The sequence below is a fragment of the Mucor velutinosus genome (genome assembly GCF_035048745.1).
Source record: "Mucor velutinosus strain NIH1002 chromosome Unknown tig00001544, whole genome shotgun sequence".
NCBI classification, from domain to species: Eukaryota; Fungi; Mucoromycota; class Mucoromycetes; order Mucorales; family Mucoraceae; genus Mucor; species Mucor velutinosus.
This window is the reverse complement of record NW_027041908.1, coordinates 2,510,846-2,528,542: the sequence shown is the minus strand read 5'-3', so window position 1 is coordinate 2,528,542 and position 17,697 is coordinate 2,510,846. Positions and strand designations below refer to the sequence as shown.

General features: G+C 43.6%; 8 protein-coding genes across 8 annotated transcripts; 5 read left to right on the top strand and 3 right to left on the bottom strand.

Annotated features, from left to right (window-relative positions):
* Positions 1–135: 135 nt before the first annotated feature.
* On the top strand, positions 136–3,843 carry ILV6_2 (acetolactate synthase, regulatory subunit; the record flags this gene model as incomplete). The annotated part of the gene is made up of 3 exons (XM_064825398.1): positions 136–2,458; positions 2,524–2,739; positions 2,798–3,843. The coding sequence occupies 3 exons, from the start codon at positions 136–138 to the stop codon at positions 3,841–3,843; spliced, it is 3,585 nt and encodes a 1,194-aa protein (XP_064680775.1).
* A 1,836-nt stretch (positions 3,844–5,679) lies between these two features.
* On the top strand, positions 5,680–6,102 carry ERG7 (Lanosterol synthase (Oxidosqualene--lanosterol cyclase); the record flags this gene model as incomplete). The annotated part of the gene is made up of 2 exons (XM_064825397.1): positions 5,680–5,823; positions 5,878–6,102. The coding sequence occupies 2 exons, from the start codon at positions 5,680–5,682 to the stop codon at positions 6,100–6,102; spliced, it is 369 nt and encodes a 122-aa protein (XP_064680774.1).
* Positions 6,103–6,105: 3 nt separating this feature from the next.
* Positions 6,106–7,753, bottom strand: RBG1 (GTP-binding protein rbg1; the record flags this gene model as incomplete). The annotated part of the gene is made up of 2 exons (XM_064825396.1): positions 6,106–7,531; positions 7,614–7,753. 2 exons carry the CDS (start codon positions 7,751–7,753, stop codon positions 6,106–6,108), a joined length of 1,566 nt encoding a protein of 521 aa, XP_064680773.1.
* Positions 7,754–8,179: 426 nt separating this feature from the next.
* On the top strand, positions 8,180–9,448 carry ATC70_006114 (uncharacterized protein; the record flags this gene model as incomplete). Its single annotated transcript, XM_064825395.1, has 1 exon — positions 8,180–9,448. One exon carries the CDS (start codon positions 8,180–8,182, stop codon positions 9,446–9,448), a length of 1,269 nt encoding a protein of 422 aa, XP_064680772.1.
* A 181-nt stretch (positions 9,449–9,629) lies between these two features.
* On the bottom strand, positions 9,630–10,585 carry ATC70_006113 (uncharacterized protein; the record flags this gene model as incomplete). The annotated part of the gene is made up of 4 exons (XM_064825394.1): positions 9,630–9,940; positions 10,020–10,360; positions 10,419–10,469; positions 10,527–10,585. 4 exons carry the CDS (start codon positions 10,583–10,585, stop codon positions 9,630–9,632), a joined length of 762 nt encoding a protein of 253 aa, XP_064680771.1.
* A 230-nt stretch (positions 10,586–10,815) lies between these two features.
* PGK1_1 (phosphoglycerate kinase) lies at positions 10,816–11,897 on the bottom strand (the record flags this gene model as incomplete). The annotated part of the gene is made up of 4 exons (XM_064825393.1): positions 10,816–11,358; positions 11,423–11,510; positions 11,566–11,712; positions 11,788–11,897. The coding sequence occupies 4 exons, from the start codon at positions 11,895–11,897 to the stop codon at positions 10,816–10,818; spliced, it is 888 nt and encodes a 295-aa protein (XP_064680770.1).
* Positions 11,898–12,780: 883 nt separating this feature from the next.
* Positions 12,781–13,077, top strand: ATC70_006111 (HTH CENPB-type domain-containing protein; the record flags this gene model as incomplete). Its single annotated transcript, XM_064825392.1, has 1 exon — positions 12,781–13,077. One exon carries the CDS (start codon positions 12,781–12,783, stop codon positions 13,075–13,077), a length of 297 nt encoding a protein of 98 aa, XP_064680769.1.
* A 713-nt stretch (positions 13,078–13,790) lies between these two features.
* JHD1 (JmjC domain-containing histone demethylation protein 1) lies at positions 13,791–16,689 on the top strand (the record flags this gene model as incomplete). The annotated part of the gene is made up of 4 exons (XM_064825391.1): positions 13,791–14,235; positions 14,295–14,429; positions 14,483–15,828; positions 15,886–16,689. 4 exons carry the CDS (start codon positions 13,791–13,793, stop codon positions 16,687–16,689), a joined length of 2,730 nt encoding a protein of 909 aa, XP_064680768.1.
* Positions 16,690–17,697: the final 1,008 nt, after the last annotated feature.

Genomic DNA, 17,697 nt, shown 5'->3' with positions numbered 1-17,697 from the left:
AGTGTGGAAAATATCTTTTATCCAGCAAAAGAGTGTGGTGATACACACCATTTTAGACTTTCTTTTTTTCTCCCTTCTCTCTCTTTCTTCTTCCCGCCTTAGTGAGAAACGCACAAAAACGACAGCCTACTTAGAATGAATGAGGACGAACAGCAGTCTTTTCAAGCGTTAAAGAGTAGATGGGCCCAACAAGCAAAGCAGGAACAGCCGCCTTCAGTTGTATCACCACCACCCATTCCACCTAAACCAACAGCTGCTCTACTGCATAAAGTACATGTTGATGAGGACCCTACAAAAAGGACGCAAGAACAGACATCTAATTTCGAGGATGCTGCAAAGAAAGTATCTTTACTCACTCAACAGTTTGAAAAGCAAAAGATGGACGTGGCACCCGGAAATTTCTCAAATGCTTCCTCGAGAGCATCGTCTCCACCTCCAAGCACACTACCAGCATTAGCACCAGCACGGACAGTGGTGGCACCTGTACTGACGACACCGCCTAAGCCTATATTGAAAAAGGCGCCTGCACCACCTCCTCCTTCTGGCAACACAGCAGCAAATGTAGTTCAATCACCACCTAGCTTTGACAATGATCCATTTACACATGACGATGGATCCAGTGATGGAGATAGCGATATAGAAGAGACAGAAGAAGGGGATGAAGCGGACATGTTCTCTCATGAAAACTCGTCAAGCAGTGGGGATGGAGACAATTTAATAGAGCAGGTGCATAAAGCACATTTGAAGTATACAAAATTAGAGGAAACACGTTTCATTGGTGCTCCAGGTGTGCGAAACCATGATCTACCCTCTGCCGCAGAAAACAACCAGCAACGAGGCAGAGCTTCATCGCCTGCTTCGTCTGTGAAATCATCCACTGTAAAAAAACCGCCTCCACCTCCTCCACCCAGCAAAAAGTACCACAGTTCAGCTCGTGGCACCATCGCACCTACAACAGCCGCTCCCGCAACAGCAGCTCCCATCATTCAACATCCTCCAGCACCACCACCCGTAGTGGCCAGTATACCCATGCGTCCTAAACAAGATATGCCTCCTCCTAGTGATGCTACTATCATTTCACCACCTGTATTACCACCTCGTCCTCCTCCAGGAGGCACAAGCCCGCTCATGCCGCAACTGCCTCCTCGACCCTCACAATCTACACTCGCCAGAGCACACACCATTGCCAGTGGATCACACTCACCTCAACTCAAAAACATGTCGCCCAGCTCCACTTACTCGGATCCGCCCTCCTCCTTTAGCGATTACGATGAAGAGGACAGTCGCAGTAACGGGCTGAAACGAGCCAATACAGTGTCAACCAACAAACGAGCCATGTCTCGAAGCGAATTGCTCATGACCAGCTCCATCTACCCTGATTTCTCCAAGGCAACTCGAAACGCACCTTCCATCATATTAGAAAAGCCCTTTTCAACAGGCCATAAAGCATCACTCAGTGCGCTGGCGGCGAGTAGAAATCTCATCATCACAGGCTCGGGATTGCTCCGTACCTGGGATGCACAGACGGGGTCCGTTATCAGTACAATCGTCATGGATGCCAACAGCAGCAGCAGTAATGCAAGTCAGAATAATGGAGGCGAGAGTAACGATCGTATTCGAGCAGTCGCTGTAGCGCCGTGTCGCATTCCAGTGGATGAAGGTCGTTATATATGGGTGGCCAGACAGGACACCATGCTGGCAGTGGTTGACATAAGATCAGGCGGCCATAAGGTCCTCAGCAAGCGTAACGATGTGCACATGGCACCCATCTTGTTTCTATTACGCTATGGCAATTCTGAGATTTGGTCCATTGATGATGGAGGTGTCTTGAACGTATGGGATGTTGTGTCTGCCGATTACCACAGCCAGCAGAACCCTTTACTGACAGCCATGCCGAGACGGTACCATGTCACCTCACATGCAGTGGCTGCTGTTATCTACGGTTCCAAACTATGGATGTCTTCAGGCAGAACCTTGTCTGCCCACGCTATTCCCATAGCCGGTTCTCAAGTGGGATCCAACGACACCAAATCACAGCCTCCTATCCGCATTCCAAACGATATGGGCAACATTACCAAGTTGATGACCATTCCTTACCATCCGTACCGCATTTTTGCTTCTCATGATGACGGTAAAATCAGCATGTGGGATGCCAACACAATGGAACGACTGCAAGTGATTACAGTATCCATGTACGGTATTTGTACCATGGCAAGTGTGGGTGAATATCATGTGTGGGCGGGCTACAATACGGGTATGATCTACGTGTATGATACCCGACCCGAGAAATGGGTGGTGCTCAAAATGTGGAAGGCGCATACAGGTGCTGTTACTCAGTTGGTGGTGGATGAATCCAGTCTTTTGTTGGATGAAAACAGAGGTCGCTTGCAAGTCGTCAGTAGCGATTCCAATGGCTTTGTGGGTGTATGGGATGGTTTGTTGACTGAGCATTGGAAAGGTAAGCGCACCCCCCCTTTTTTTTTACAGTAGACAGAATGGCGTACTGACAGGCTATTCTCATAGATGACCATTTGCAAAAGAGGGCTTCTGAGTATTGCACATACGATGATGCGCGTGTCATGATTTGCTCCTGGAATATCGATGCCAACAAGCCAGAAAAGATTCTCGGAGAAGACGATAGACAGGTGCGTGAATGGCTGGGATCCATGCAGGATCCTGATATCATTGTGGTTGGCATCCAAGAAATTGTGGATCTAGAGTCGAAAAAGCAGACAGCTCGTAAGTACTTGATGCGCGGTAACCATGGTGATATAGACTGACTCTGTGTGTGTATAAGGCTCTTTGTTCTTTAAAAAGAAGGTAGATCCGCATGAAACAGAGGAAGTGCTAACACATCGCTACAAATTATGGCATGATTATCTCGTCAGAATCATTGGAGAGAATTATGGACCACACACTTACACTGTCATCAAGACCGATCAGCTCGTGGGACTATTCAGTTGTATCTTTGTGCGCACAACGGATGTGGATCGTGTGTTTGATGTGGACTCTACTTCGGTCAAGACGGGTCTCAAGGTGATGAACAAGAGTATCCATGGCAATAAGGGCGGTATTGCTATTCGATTTGTCTATGACCACTCCTCGCTGTGCTTTGTCAATTGCCATTTAGCAGCTGGTCAGTCGCATGTACAACAGAGAAATGCTGATGCTGAAGGCATTCTCCAGACCGCTGGCTTTCCTCGACACGAATATGCTGATGTCTTTAGTCATGGCGGTGATGGCTCCATGGTATTGGATCATGAATTCTGCTTCCTCAGTGGCGATCTCAATTATCGTATCAAAATGCCTCGCAACGAAGTTCTCAAGATTTTGATCAACCCAGACAAGTATGCAGCATGGGAGAAATTACAGGTGCAAGATCAATTGCTACGACAAAAGATCAACAATCCCTTATTCAAGCTATTGACTTTTGAAGAGGCGCCCATTCATTTCGATCCAACCTATAAATACGACCCAGGAACAGACTTTTATGACAGATCAGAAAAGATGCGTGTACCTGCTTGGTGTGATCGTGTCCTGTACAAGGGCCATGATATCAAGAATCTGTATTACCGTCGATTTGAACCACGTTGCTCGGACCATCGTCCTATTGCTGCTGGTTTTAGTTTCAAGACAAAGATTACAGATCCAAGGAAACGAGATCAACTCATGGTCAAGGTGGATGAAGAATGGCGAGATCATCTGGATCGATTTGTGAGGGACAAAAAGGCGCGCTATGTAGCTGACTATGAGAGATGCACACTGAACGATGCCTTCAACCTGCTAGACAAGTCTGATTGGGATGTAAATGATACTGTCATTAGACTATTAGGTGCAGAATAACCATACACATATCTACAACAGTGCTGAATCTGTTTATTTACATATATACATATAATTTTTACATTGTGCTTTTATAATACATTTTACAATCTTCTTGTTGAAAAGAAAATAATAGTGAGGTTGACAGCTAAATAGTGGTAACACAATATGTGCCACATGAAGGAAGCCATAACCCAATAGGCCACATGATAAGGTAATCGCCTTTCACAAATCGAAGCTTTTCGGTCGGCATATACAAATTTGACAAGACTCGTACATATATATACAGCCAAATTTGCGTATGTATTGATTGCTCTAGAATTTTATTATTATTACGAGTGTTTATTTTTCGGATGGCTCTCTACCTTCGCTTTGCTTCGATAAGAACCAACCTGCGCAGCGACAGCTCGTGCTACCGATTACCCTTGCGTATCATATCAAGATATTGCTACTTTCATTTTTGACCCTCCACTTACACATAAAAACCCTTATTATCTGTGGATCTGATTCTTATGTGATGCTCTACATCCATACACACGTAGCTGCATTATATACGGGCAAGCAGCATACTGGTATTTCCTCTTTTTAGTCCTTAGTAGTGTCCCTAATGCAGCAAAATCTAAGTGCATTTGAGCTGCGTTTTCTTGCGTCCAAGGCTGTTTTAAATGGTCAGAATAGCATCAAACAATTGCTCCCGTCTGGCAGTTACTTACTGGCACTATTGCTCAACTTTTTTGGGGGCCAAAAAAACATGGTCAAAAATCGACCAAAAAGCATGAGGTAACCCTCATGCTTTTCATCGAAAATTAAACGATCGCGTTTTTGACCTCCAAAACGAAGACTTTTACTATGGCATATATTGAATCAAAATGATTCTATCGATCGGAAGCAGCCCCTGAAGCTCCTTTTGTGCGACCTTCATATGTGAAATCTCGACATTTTGACCAAAGTAGTCTATTCATATTTTTTGAGATTGCTCTAAAAGTTAGTTTAAAGTAACCATCTTTATTAACACCTTCAGATGCGCCTTGAAAAGTGCTCCAAAAAACCATTAGGGAGTATGGGATGATCATGACAACTTACATGGTCAGATTTTGCAAAATAGGTCGAATCGTGTTCCAAAAGTCCAAAATCAACAAATCAACGACGAAAATTATAAATCGGAGATTCAACTGGTTTTGGCTGCTGTTGCTTGCTGGCAAAGTCAATGCCTCTGGAATCATGGCTATTTGAAGCTAATCAGACGGTATATTATACGACAGCTTATCTCCTTGGTGAACAAAGGACACTTTCTAATTGACAGCGTTTAATTAGAATTTGATAGACCAAAAATTACATTATACTAAAGTAGCTTACCTATTAGGCCAAGTTTAAATTGTTGTGTAGTAAACAACAATGGACCCTCTTGATTTGATCCATACGCATTTTTCAGCGACATTTTTTTTTTTTTTTTTTTTTTTTTTTTTTTTTTGCTAGCCACAAGCTCTCATGTGCTATTTGCTCTATGGTGGTCAGATATATATATATATATATATATTACGCAGATCCCTTTAATTCAACCGTAAATAAAATGAAACAGCAAAACGTCAACATTGGCTTATTACTGTTGTACAGGATCATCAAACAAAAACAATGAGCATCTACCTTTTTCGAGCAGTGAAACCTAAACAAGCAATCGATTAAGGTTCAAGGATAATGATCATTTTCTTTTTCCAACTAGACACAGCCAACATTCCCGAAAAAAAAAAAAGCGGATTGCCTCTCTTTTCTTGATCTGTGTATAATACAAAAGCTGCCCAATTTTAAATAAAGAACCCTTCTCTTTTTTCTTTCTTCAACTCTCATTTCTTGTATACAATGGTCGCCAAGAGACATCCTCGCTATCTCTCATCATCAACTCCTAACCGACAGCAACAAACGACTGCATTGTATTTATGCTCATCATGCCACTCGGAGTTATTTGACCAAAAAGACATCATCTCCAGAGCATTTCAGGGCAGAGTAAGCTAACATGCTCATGTCAACAACATGTTCACTAATAACGTAGCACTATAGCATGGACAAGCATTCCTGATTCATCAAGTCATCAACATTTCAATTGGAGATCAGGAAGAAAGAATGCTCATGACCGGTCTTCACACGGTAGCAGACATTTCATGCAGCGTCTGTTGCGGTACAATTGGGTGGGTGTACATCAAATCACCAGAAATGAACCAGAAATACAAGGAAAACAAATTCATCATAGAGAAACTACGAGTAATAAAAGAGGCTGTTGTATAAGTTTTATTCTTCTTCGTCGCTGCTGCTGCTCAACACCTCCACATCGTCTGTCCAATGGAGAGAACTCTCAATCGCTTTTCTCCAAATTTTGTGCTTTTCTTCTCTTTCCTCCAATGTCAAATGAGGTATAAATGTTGTCACACCTTCGCTATTCACTTGATCTAAATCATGAATGCTGTTCCACACACCAACCGCTAATCCTGCTGCAATAGCCGTGCCAAATGCCGTCGTTTCGCGCATGGAAGGTCGATCCACCTTGATGCCCAAAATATCTGCTTGAATCTGCATAGCAATGTTGGAGTTGGATACACCACCGTCTACTTTGAGCACCTTGAGTGGAACACCAGCGTCTTGGTTCATGGCTTCCAAAATGGCTCGTGATTGAAAGGACATGGATTCTAGCGTTGCGCGAGCCAGGTGATACTTGTTTGTATAACTGGTAAGGCCAATCATGGTGCCTCGAGCATCGTCTCTCCAGTAAGGCGCAAAGAGACCTGAGAATGCAGTGACGAAATAGACACCACCCGTATCAGGAACATGCTCTGCTAGTTCGCTCACTTCCTCCATAGAGTTGATCAGCCTCAAGTTATCTCGTAACCAACGAAGCGACGAGCCAGCCACAGCCATGGATCCCTCCAGAGCGTACGTTGCCTTAACATTTTTTCCCAGTTGAAATGCGATGGTGGTGATCAATCCCTGCTTTGATTTCACAGCCTCTTCGCCCGTATTAAAAAGCATGAACGCACCGGTGCCAAACGTGCATTTGGCTTCACCTTTGCTGAAGCATTTCTGGCCCAGTAAAGCCGCTTGCTGATCACCGAGACACCCAGCGATAGGTACACCTTCCAAAGGTGAATCCTTCAACCCCACCTTACCATAAATTTCAGAGGAGGAGCACAACTTGGGCAGCAACTCCTTTGGTATATCGAAAAACGCCAACAACTCTGGATCCCACTCTAATGTCTTGAGATTCATCAGCAGCGTTCTACTGGCATTTGTCACATCAGTAACATGCGCCTCTCCACCACTCAATTTATAGATAAGCCAACTGTCCACAGTACCAAAGCAGGCAGTGCCTTCCTTTACTGCTTTTTTCACATTCTGGTCGTGTTCCAACATCCATCGAAATTTGACAGCTGTAAAGTACGACGTAATATCCAGGCCTGATAATTCTTGAACAATGTGCGCATTGTCCCGTTTCTTCAATTGATGTACAATGTCGTCGGTTCTCACATCGCTCCAGACAATGGTGTTTCGCAAAGGCTCTCCAGTGGATTTGTCCCAGCACACGGCAGATTCTCGTTGATTAGTGACACCAATGGCTTTGATGTCCTTTACGTTGTATCCCATCAACTCGAATCGTTTGATTGTTTCGTAAATACAGGTAACGACTGTATCGAGAATATCCATCGGGTCATGTTCGAGCCAGCTACGAGATGTCAATAGAGATGAGTACATGGCTTTTCGCTTAAAAAAAAAAAAAAAAAAAAAAAAAAACTGCTCCAACTTACCCAGCATGTGGTTGAGATTGCGGCAACTCGACTTGATGAAAGGTAATCAGTCTGCCTTCTTCATCAAATATCAGAAATCTCGACGATGTGGTGCCCTGGTCGACAGCGCCTATAAACTGCTTCTTTTCGTTTGAAATCATGGTCAAAATAGATATTAAATGTGGGGAAACTGCTATCTAATCTCCTGCACTGGGCTGCTTTTATCTATTGGTGAAAAAAGCCCTGTCACTATTACTTCATCTCAATCGAAAGCGAGCTAAAGAAGTTGACTAACTTGAAGCTAAAGAAATGGTAATTCAAACTGAATCCTAATCAACAGAGGAGACGTTGGCCTACTATTCAGTATGGCTGCTCAACTGAAAAGGCCATTAATTGCTGGACAGGGATGAGTGGGAAACTTGTTTGTAATCAGATCAAAAAGAGCAAACGGAGATGGATCGCATTTACCCGGGGAAATATGGGATATACAACTAAAAATTTTGTGGGTTGAATGCAGTGGGGAAACTTGCTCTTGTTCTTGTTCTTCTTCTCTTCTTACATACATACACTCTAGGAATAGCAGCAAAATGACAATTTCCAATAATAACCCTACTGACAATCATGTGCGACAGCAAGACCCGCTGCCATCCATAGCAAGCATTCATCGCAATGGATTTGGTGTTGGAGGGCACAATCACACCATGTTGGACAGTAATAGCACGAAATCAAATCATCATCATCACAGTCGATTGCTGTATTTCCTGACAGATCCCTCTTCCTTTTCAAGGTTCAATTATACACAATTCCAATCATCACAGCCCCTAATAATACCAACCTCATCCACAGCCATCATGCCTGCTGCTGCTGCTGCTGCTGCTGCTGTTGCCTCACCTATTACACCTAGACTCAATATTACTACCAACACACTGAATCATATCATCTCCAAACCAACAAATACGCTGCCCATCTTACCTCCACCACAGCCAACAACACAACCCATTGCTGTAGCAGCAGTAAATGATTGTTGCAACGAATGCTGTCCTGTCATTGCTGCGGAGGCAAATGCAGCAGCAAACGACTTGTCAGATCAGAATATCACTCTACCTTCTATCAAGAAACGAAAGAGAGATGAGCAACAGCAGCGTGTGAATAACAGCGCACCTACCGATACCAACTACACTGACACTAGCAACAAGAGAGCCAAGACACCCACACAATGCAAATGGTCCAGCTGTGCAGCGAGCTTCGATACATTGGAAGACTTGACACCCCATCTCTTCAACAACCATCTCAACAAGCAGCCTTTGAAAGATTGCTGCTGGGAATCCTGCAGCCAGCAGTTCTTGGACGGCGAGACAAATATCTTGGATCATCTCAGTAGTCAGCATTTGCACAACGCTTTGTTATTGCACGCCTGTCGATGGATCAACTGTCAAGAACGATTCTCAGCTTTTGATACACTCACCATTCATCTTTCGCAGGTGCATGTGGGTTCTGGCAAAAGCGAATACAAATGCGAATGGGTTGCCTGCGAGAGAAACGGCAAGATATTCACGCAGAGACAAAAGATCATGCGCCACATCCAAACACACACAGGAGCCAAACCCTATCAATGCGATACCTGCAAAAGACGGTTTTCAGAGTCTAATATGGTTGTCCAGCACATGAGAACACACACAGGAGAGAGGCCCTATCAATGCGATCAGTGCCAAAAGAACTTTTCGGTCTCTGCGGCCTTGACGATCCACAAACGAGTGCACACAGGCGAGAAGCCTTTTGCTTGCAAATACCCGGATTGCTCCAAACGGTTTTCAGAGAGTAGTAATTTGACCAAACATGTAATGTATATACATTGAAAGCAAGAGAAATGGTCATGTATTTATTGATTCTTTTTTTTTTTTTTTTTTGAAATGTGTTATAGATGCGAGTACATACAGGCGAAAGACCCTTTAAATGTACAGTAAAACCATGCGGAAAGGCCTTTTCAAGACCTGATCAAGTTACACGTCATTTGAAAACGCACAATAAAGATGTTTGTTAAGCAGAGGGACCCGTTGCAGAAGACGAGGATCGAGCAATAAGTTTGGAGAGAATCAAATACACAAACACAACAAGCACAAAGACCCAACGCTTTCCTTGACTCACGGTGCGAGTGATGGGGTGCTGTTGTTGTTGCTGTTGTGATTGCTGAGGCTGCTGTGCTTGTGGATGCTGTTGGTGATCAGATTGCTCTTCTCGTTGCTGTTGCTGTGCATTGTTGTTTCCAGCAGGTATTCTTTTTATTAAGCCATTGTCAGCTGCTGCTTTGACTTGATGGTAGTTGATTTTACATAGTTCAGGATACACCTCTATATCATGCCCAACAAAGATAGATGAATAAAAGAAACATCTAGGTAAAACACACACACACACACACACACAACTTGCCTCTAAACTTTTGGTTCTTTACGTTCCATAGATGAGATCTGGCAGCGTACATTTTCTTTTCATGGACACTTGTCTTTATACTGCCAGTGGTTGATTCATCACCTACCATAAAACTCAACAAGCCGTTCAGTATAGTGGAGATGGACCAACTTGGATTCCAGGAACTGGGATGAAAGTCGCTCATACTGAGGCAGAGTCGAGTATCTGGTTGAAATCGTCCTGAGGGTGTAATCATGCGAATGGAAGGTGGTTTGAAAGGATATTCAGCTGGAAAAGTGATTCGACCGTAGTATTCTCCTCCGTCATAAGGTGTATCGGGTGGTCCTGTAATCACATAGTGCCTACATGTAGCTACTCTATCAGCCTCTGATGGATTCGTATGAAATAAAAGAGGTTTACCAATCCAAAATGTTACTCTCTAAGGGTTTGGCAGTAATATAAGGTGGTGGACTATCAAATTGGGTTAGTTGGCCAATGTATCTATCCCACATGGATTACGAAACCTACTTTTTCTGAATAGCCATGTACTCTTTGGTCAAACGTTTATAAGCACCTTTTGTAGCCATATTGCAATTGTATGTAAAACGTCGAGTCGAAGCAAACTGGTTTGGTAACCAAAAAACAATATAAAAAAGGAGAAAGAGAGAGAGAGAGAGAGAGAGAGAGAGAAAGAGTGAGTGGTTAGAAAAAAAAAAAAAGAAGAGTCTGTATCCCAATGTCCATGTTGGCATCACGTGATAGTATGGATGAAATGATATAAAATACAAGTTTATGTCAATAATAAATAGAGGTTTGCTTAGTGCTTGCTTTGAGGGCAATGTCTGATGATCCAATCGACATAGTATTCAGCAATTTGCTGTCTTTGAGGCATCGTTTCGTTGTGCAATTCATGATACAATCCAGTCCAATTCTTTAGTTCCTTATCTTGACTGCTAGTGATTTCATAGGCACTCTTGCAGCCATTGAACGAGTTGATAGGATCTGAATCAGCGTGTGAGTATAAAATAGGTGTCTTGATGGCTTTGGCTTTCGTCAAGAGATCGGTTCCAGCATCAACGAAGCTTCTCAAAGTAGCCAAGGTAGCGAAATCATGGACCAATGGATCATCGAGGTATTTTTGGACTTCTTCCTGATCATGAGATACACCGGCAGGATCCACACCAGCCTGAATAGTCATGCTGGGTACAATGGCAGCCAAGGCACGGATGGTGTAGTACTTTATCATGGGAATCTTCATGGATAATGTAACGAGTGGAGCAGATGCAATTGCGCCAGTTAATAGATCGACTCCTTTGTAGATATCGCTTCTAGCAAGATAGTTGAGAATAAGGCCGCCACCCTAAATCAAAAAATGTGTCAACCATGGCTGTTGAAATGAGATGCAACCGTGCTCTGATGCTTACCATACTGTGGCCCATCAAGAAGAGTGGAATGCCTTGACGCTTGTGCTTGAGAACAGCATCATCAATGTCCTTCAACGCTGTGTTATAACTGGACTCATATCAGTGTCTCATCATCACCCATCGATATGTGAGTAGATAGTTACCCCTGGTTGTTACCAAACTGGGCAGTTTTCTTTCCAGTCTCTCCCCATCCACGTTGATCGTACCCATAGCACTCGATACCTTGAGTAGCAAAGAAAGAGAACAATCTATCGTAGCGGCCAATATGCTCGCCAAAGCCATGGATCATGCTGTGCTCAGTGTGGATGTGTGTAAGAGAGAGAGAGAGACAAATGCATCCAATGCCCGAGCCATATAATACTTACATTAGATTGGCAGAGGGTGTAGAAGTTGTCTTCCAGGTCTTGGTGTAGATATCATGCTTATCCTTAGTTTGGATCCATTCATTTGCGACGGTAACAACACCAGCAGACATTTTGTATGTGCGTATAAGAGAGAAGAAAGAAGAAGGAAAAGGCTATTTTGGTAAAAAGCTTTTTTTTTTTTTATCCACATTTGTGTATGCGAGAAAAGGAGGCGACTCAAATTATCCCAAGCATCCCATCACATGCAATTCATGGTTACACTCAAACATGCATTATTTTAATATGTACAAGGAATGGCTGCAAAAAGACCCAAAGTGTATCTCTCAAGTCTGTTGGCGATGATTCTAAAATTCAGATGTTTCCATGCTTCATGCCAACTTGCCTTGAGACGACATGCAGTGGATTCCAGTTGCTAGTACCTTGCATTGTCATTTCCCTCAAGTAGCAGGCTTAAATTAGCTTTGTTCTTGCTGTTACTACTAGAGAACAGCAGTTGGGGGGGGGACATAGTGAGCATCTGATCGATCTACTATCAAAGGGGAGCTTGCTAGTAATTAACAGCGATGCAATGACTTTGCCAAATACGCCTTTTTATGTACCCGTAAGATGACATTCATTTGCAAACAGACTGTAGATAGCACATTGCGCTAACATCTTTTTGATGTAATTGCGCAGGGCTACTGCCATGATGATTTGTTGCCATTACCAGTTAGCAAATGCCTTTCAAATAAGATGATGACTGTTGTTGGCACGGCTGTTTAGATGATTGGGCTTTGCTGCATACTTGCTAGATAGCAATCTGTTTACTTGTGTAGCAAAAGAAGAATGCGGTTCGCCGCCTTAGCGTGCAAAAGATGGACACACTCTGGCTTTATCAAATGTCAATTTATCCCATGATATAAAGCCAATAAATTACAGTTCATCTCATCTATTAGCAAAAGCGTGTTCGCTCAAATTTTCTTCCAACAGCCATAAAATAGTAGCTCTAAACCAATGACAATAGCAATACAATCTCTTTCCATCATTGGATCTGCCTTGACACGCTGGACAGCAGACATCATTCGAGAATGGGAGGGGTCTCACCAAGAGGCGGTCGTATTCAACAGAGACACCATACATTTGGGCCAAGTAGACATGAAGAATGCCTTGATGGGCCCAGCTGGTAGTCGTAGAACCACCACAAGACTGCAGACGATCGACAGCACGCTGGGAATCCACTTGCATCATTTGGCTTTGGCGCTATACCGTGACAAGCTCATCCTGGCAGAGCACATTTGCAAGTCTTCATGAGCCATAAGCCATTTGCAGCCTTGGCTCCTGAAACGGCTACGAATTGCGATTCCATCAGAGCTGGCTACTTGAGGGGTGAAATGCCAGCTAGCACAAAAACATTACCCATCATCTTTGTCAGGATTTCCAAAATGTCGTATTGGGATCAAACTGCTTTTAACGAATAAACAGATATGCATTTAGAAACGCAGGGCATGCTTCACCTGCCAGTGTACCTTTTCTTCTGCTAAATAGAGTTCAAGGTCTACCAAAGAAGATTAGATGAAAACAGCATATTGAGGTTCTTGGTGCGCTGAGAATTGGCAATCTTTGGCTCAAGATGCTTTGGCACTACTATCACACACTGCTCGAAGACGAAAGTGTCTTGAGTCAATGTTCCTATCGTTAAAGCCCTGCAATTGACTACTAGAACTTGGCAAGTTGCTTTTTCAAGCTTCTCTCGTCCATCCTTCAGTCATGTTATCAATGTAGCACAACAATAAACAAGGACCATGATCCCCTTATTTTATAACCAGTGTATTTGTTATTGTTCTGTCTCTCTCTTTCTCTTCTCTTGTTCTTGCTCCTTACTCACATACCCTATGCCAGAAGTGCGTGTTCAACCAAGAAGTGTGTATGAGCACCATATTCTCATCCAGAAAGCAAATACCACGCTCAGTTGGTCGTTTTCAACCAAAAAAAAGAGCATCTGCTTTGGTCTCTACTACAGGCCCATGACAGCCGCTACTGCAAACAACAGCACGCGTGCTTCATTGGACGAAGAGCATTCTACAAGCATGAAAAAGAGGAATCTATCACTACCAAAGCTATCTCATCTGCGCACCACAAACAGATCCAACAATGCGGATGTTGAGTTACCGACACCCACCACCAGTACAACCATGAATTACTGTTCTGATAACGAGGAAACACACCGCAGAAAGAGACACAGTATGGCATCCATACCCTCCATGAAAGATGTGGCTACTACAAACACAACAGCAGCACCCTCTGTACACTCTCGTAATCGCAGGAAATCGTCATCTGCCACCTCGGTCATTAATCTATTGGAGAATGACTTTATTGAGCTGATACCCATTGATCAAGTGAACTCGTCCAAAGAAGCAATAACAGGCTCCTATCTTGCTGAGGATCCAGGAAATTACGTGCTGATTTTTGGTAGGTAACAAGTGAGGAGGTGGCACTGCTGTTTTGACTGTAACCTTGAATTCCCATAGACAACATGTTTTCGAGAAACACATCCAAATCACTGACATTCTCAGTAACAAGCGATGAGCCTATTGACGAAGGATTGGATTTAGATAACGACATGTGTGGCTGGCTGCTGAAAAAAAGGAGAAAACGGATGCAAGGCAAGTTGTGTCTAGAAATCTACATGGCTTTAAGGAGATTGACACTTGAGAAGGTTGGGCAAAACGATGGTTTGAATTGTCATCGACGGGTGTATTGTCTTATTCAGTCAGGAACGGAGATATCAAGCGAGGATCGCTCCAGATCATGCTAGCCACCATCTCTATTGCCCCCAAGCAGCGCACTATTCACATTGATTCAGGTACAACCACATTCCACCTAAAAGCACTCTCCGCAGACGACTTTGATCGGTGGCTCAACAGCATCCGGAAACAGAGATCAGATACCTTGACGGAATCATGGCAGCACGGCAATGGCACAATGACCCATGCAGCAGACATTCAGTCTGCTATCAGTCTGGTGCCAGATAGCATCACCACACGGGACGATGCATTCGAGCGAAACCATCAAGTGATTGTCTCTGCTTTGCATAATCTAGATGCAGAAATAAGAAGCCTCGCATTCATTGCCAAAGAACTGAGTCAGCTGCCTCATGATGCTAGCAGTAGTGAATCACTCATCTCACAGCTGCAGCAACAGCAGCAGTCAGTGGCAGTACCTGTCTTACACTCTCACAGCAGCAGCAGCAGCAGCAAACTCATGCGATTTCCATTCATGCGTGGCTCTTCTTCCAACAGTATACCTGATGACCACACCACCCAGCTTACTTCTGTATCCTCCTCTCATCAAGCAAGTCTGGACAAACTGCATGCCTGCATCGAGGCGTTGATCGAGCAACGAGATAAGCTGTCAACCGCTTATAACGACACTTACGAAAACTACACCAACGCAGCTATCAATTCACTTGAGATTCCTAGCAGAACAGGCACAGGCTTCTTATCTCATCGCGCCGCTAGCTACTACTCTTACAGCGCTCATTCAGACCAGTTTTTTGATGCCGAGGACGTTTTACTGAACGAAGACAACGAATCCACTTATGGGTCCATCGTGATTGACTCGGAAGATGAAGAAGACCATCAAGGCAACACCATAGACAAGACTGCGCTTGCCCTGCCAAACATAAAGCGCAGAACAAAACTGCCTCATCCTGTAGCTGTGCGAAATATATCTGTGCTGGGCATATTACGCAAAAACATTGGCAAGGACTTGTCCACCATCTCCATGCCGATCAGTCTCAATGAGCCTGTCAATTTTCTGCAACGACTCTGTGAGGAATTGGAGTACTCAGAGTTACTAGATAAAGCAGCGACGCTCTCTTCATCCATGGATCGGCTCATGTATGTTGCAGTATTTGCCATCTCAGGTTACGCAGCCACACAGTATCGCATTGGTCGCAAGCCGTTCAACCCAATGATGAGTGAGACGTATGAATGTATCAGGCCTGACAAAGGGTTTCGATTTATCGCCGAGAAAGTATCGCATTATCCCAATGTGATGGCTGTGAGTTGATTAGTCGTTACATGTGTATGTATGTTTATCCTGATTGATTCTATGTAGTGCTTTGCAGAGTCCAAGACATTTACATATAGGCAAACCAATCTTGGAAAGACGAAATTCTGGGGAAAATCGCTGGAACTCATTACAGAGGGGCAGAGCCACATTTCCATCAAGGGACATCAAGACGAATACACCTATTCAAAGCCATCGAGCTGGCTCAGGAATCTAATAACAGGCACCAAGTACTTGGAGCACATTGGTGAGATGAAAGTTCAGAATCACACCACAGGTGAGTATGCTGTGATCACCTTTAAAGAAGCAGCCACTGGATCCACCTCGTTCTTTTCATCCAACAACAACAGTGCCATGTATCGCAACAACGTCGTGGCCAAGTTTTTCGATTGCCGTGGATCTCTGATTCGAGAAGTGGAAGGTAAATGGAGTGATAGCTTATCAGAGGTGGTTGGCCCTGATCAGTATGCGGTTATTTGGCGCTGTAAACCACCTGGCATACCGGATTACACCGACTACTATGGATTGACGTCCTTTGCCACGGAACTCAACGAAATCACATCACTGGAGCAAGGCAAGTTGCCCATCACAGATACTCGATGTCGACCAGACCAGCGTTTGTTTGAACAGGGGCAGGTGCAAGAAGCAGAGGATGAAAAAGTGCGAATCGAGCAGTGTCAGCGAGAACGAAGAAAGCAGTTTGAGTCTATTGCAAAGCCATGGAAGCCGTTGTGGTTTGAACTTGTCAGGGATGAATATGCGCACACAGGTGAATCGTGGCAGTATAAGGGCGGCTATTGGGAGGCGAGAGAAACAGGTCAATGGCCAAGAGAAATGCTGCAATTATGGTAGTTGTAGATGTTGATGAAATCAGCTCGAATCAATAAAAAAAAAGGGGGCTCTTTGCTACTATGATTAAACAAGTCTTTCGATACTTTGGGTGGTTTCCTGACCTACGCTTCGCTTCGGTGGAAACCAACCTACGTTCAAACGGCTCGCGCTGCCGCGGGCCTTTGGCTAATATCGCAAAATGAATATAGCTAAAATGTTAGAAGAACCCTGATGGTTGATTGATATAAAATCACTAATCATATAAGTGTTTATGCTTCGGATGGTTCTCACCGAAGCGAAGCCAAGATAGAGAACCAACCTGCGCAGCGGCAGCTCGCGCTACTGATTGCTCTTGCGTATCTTATCAAAATACTGCTACTTTGATTTTGACCCTCCACTTGCACATAAAACCCCTTCATAATATCTGTAAATCTGATTCTTATATGATGCTCTACATCCATATACACGTAGTTATTCCATGTACAGGCAAGGGTCATACAGGTACTATCCCTTTTTAGCCAAGAGTGCGCCTAATACAGCAAAGTATGTGTGCATTTGAGCTGCGTTTTCTCGCGTTCAAGGCCGTTTTAGAATGTCAGAATAGCCCTAAACAGTTGCTCTCATCTGGCAGCTACTTTTTGACACGTTTTGCTCAACTTTTTGGGGATCAAAAAAAACATGGACGAAATTCGACGAAAAGCATGAGGTACCCCTCATGGTTTTCATTGAAAATCAAACAATCGCATTTTTCACCTTGATAACGAAGACTTTTACTATGGTATATCTTGAATCAAAATGTTTCTATTATCGATCCAATGTAGCCTCTGAAATCATCTTTGTGGGACTTTGATATGTAAAATGTCGACTTTTTGGCCAGAAACCTCTTTTTATATTTTCATAAATTACTCAATAAGTTTATTCAAATCATCTATATTACTTGGTACCATCAGATGCACCTTGAAAAGCACTTCAAGAAAGCTTAAAGAAGCATAGGATGATTATCTTATTTCTCTTAGTCGAATCTGCAAA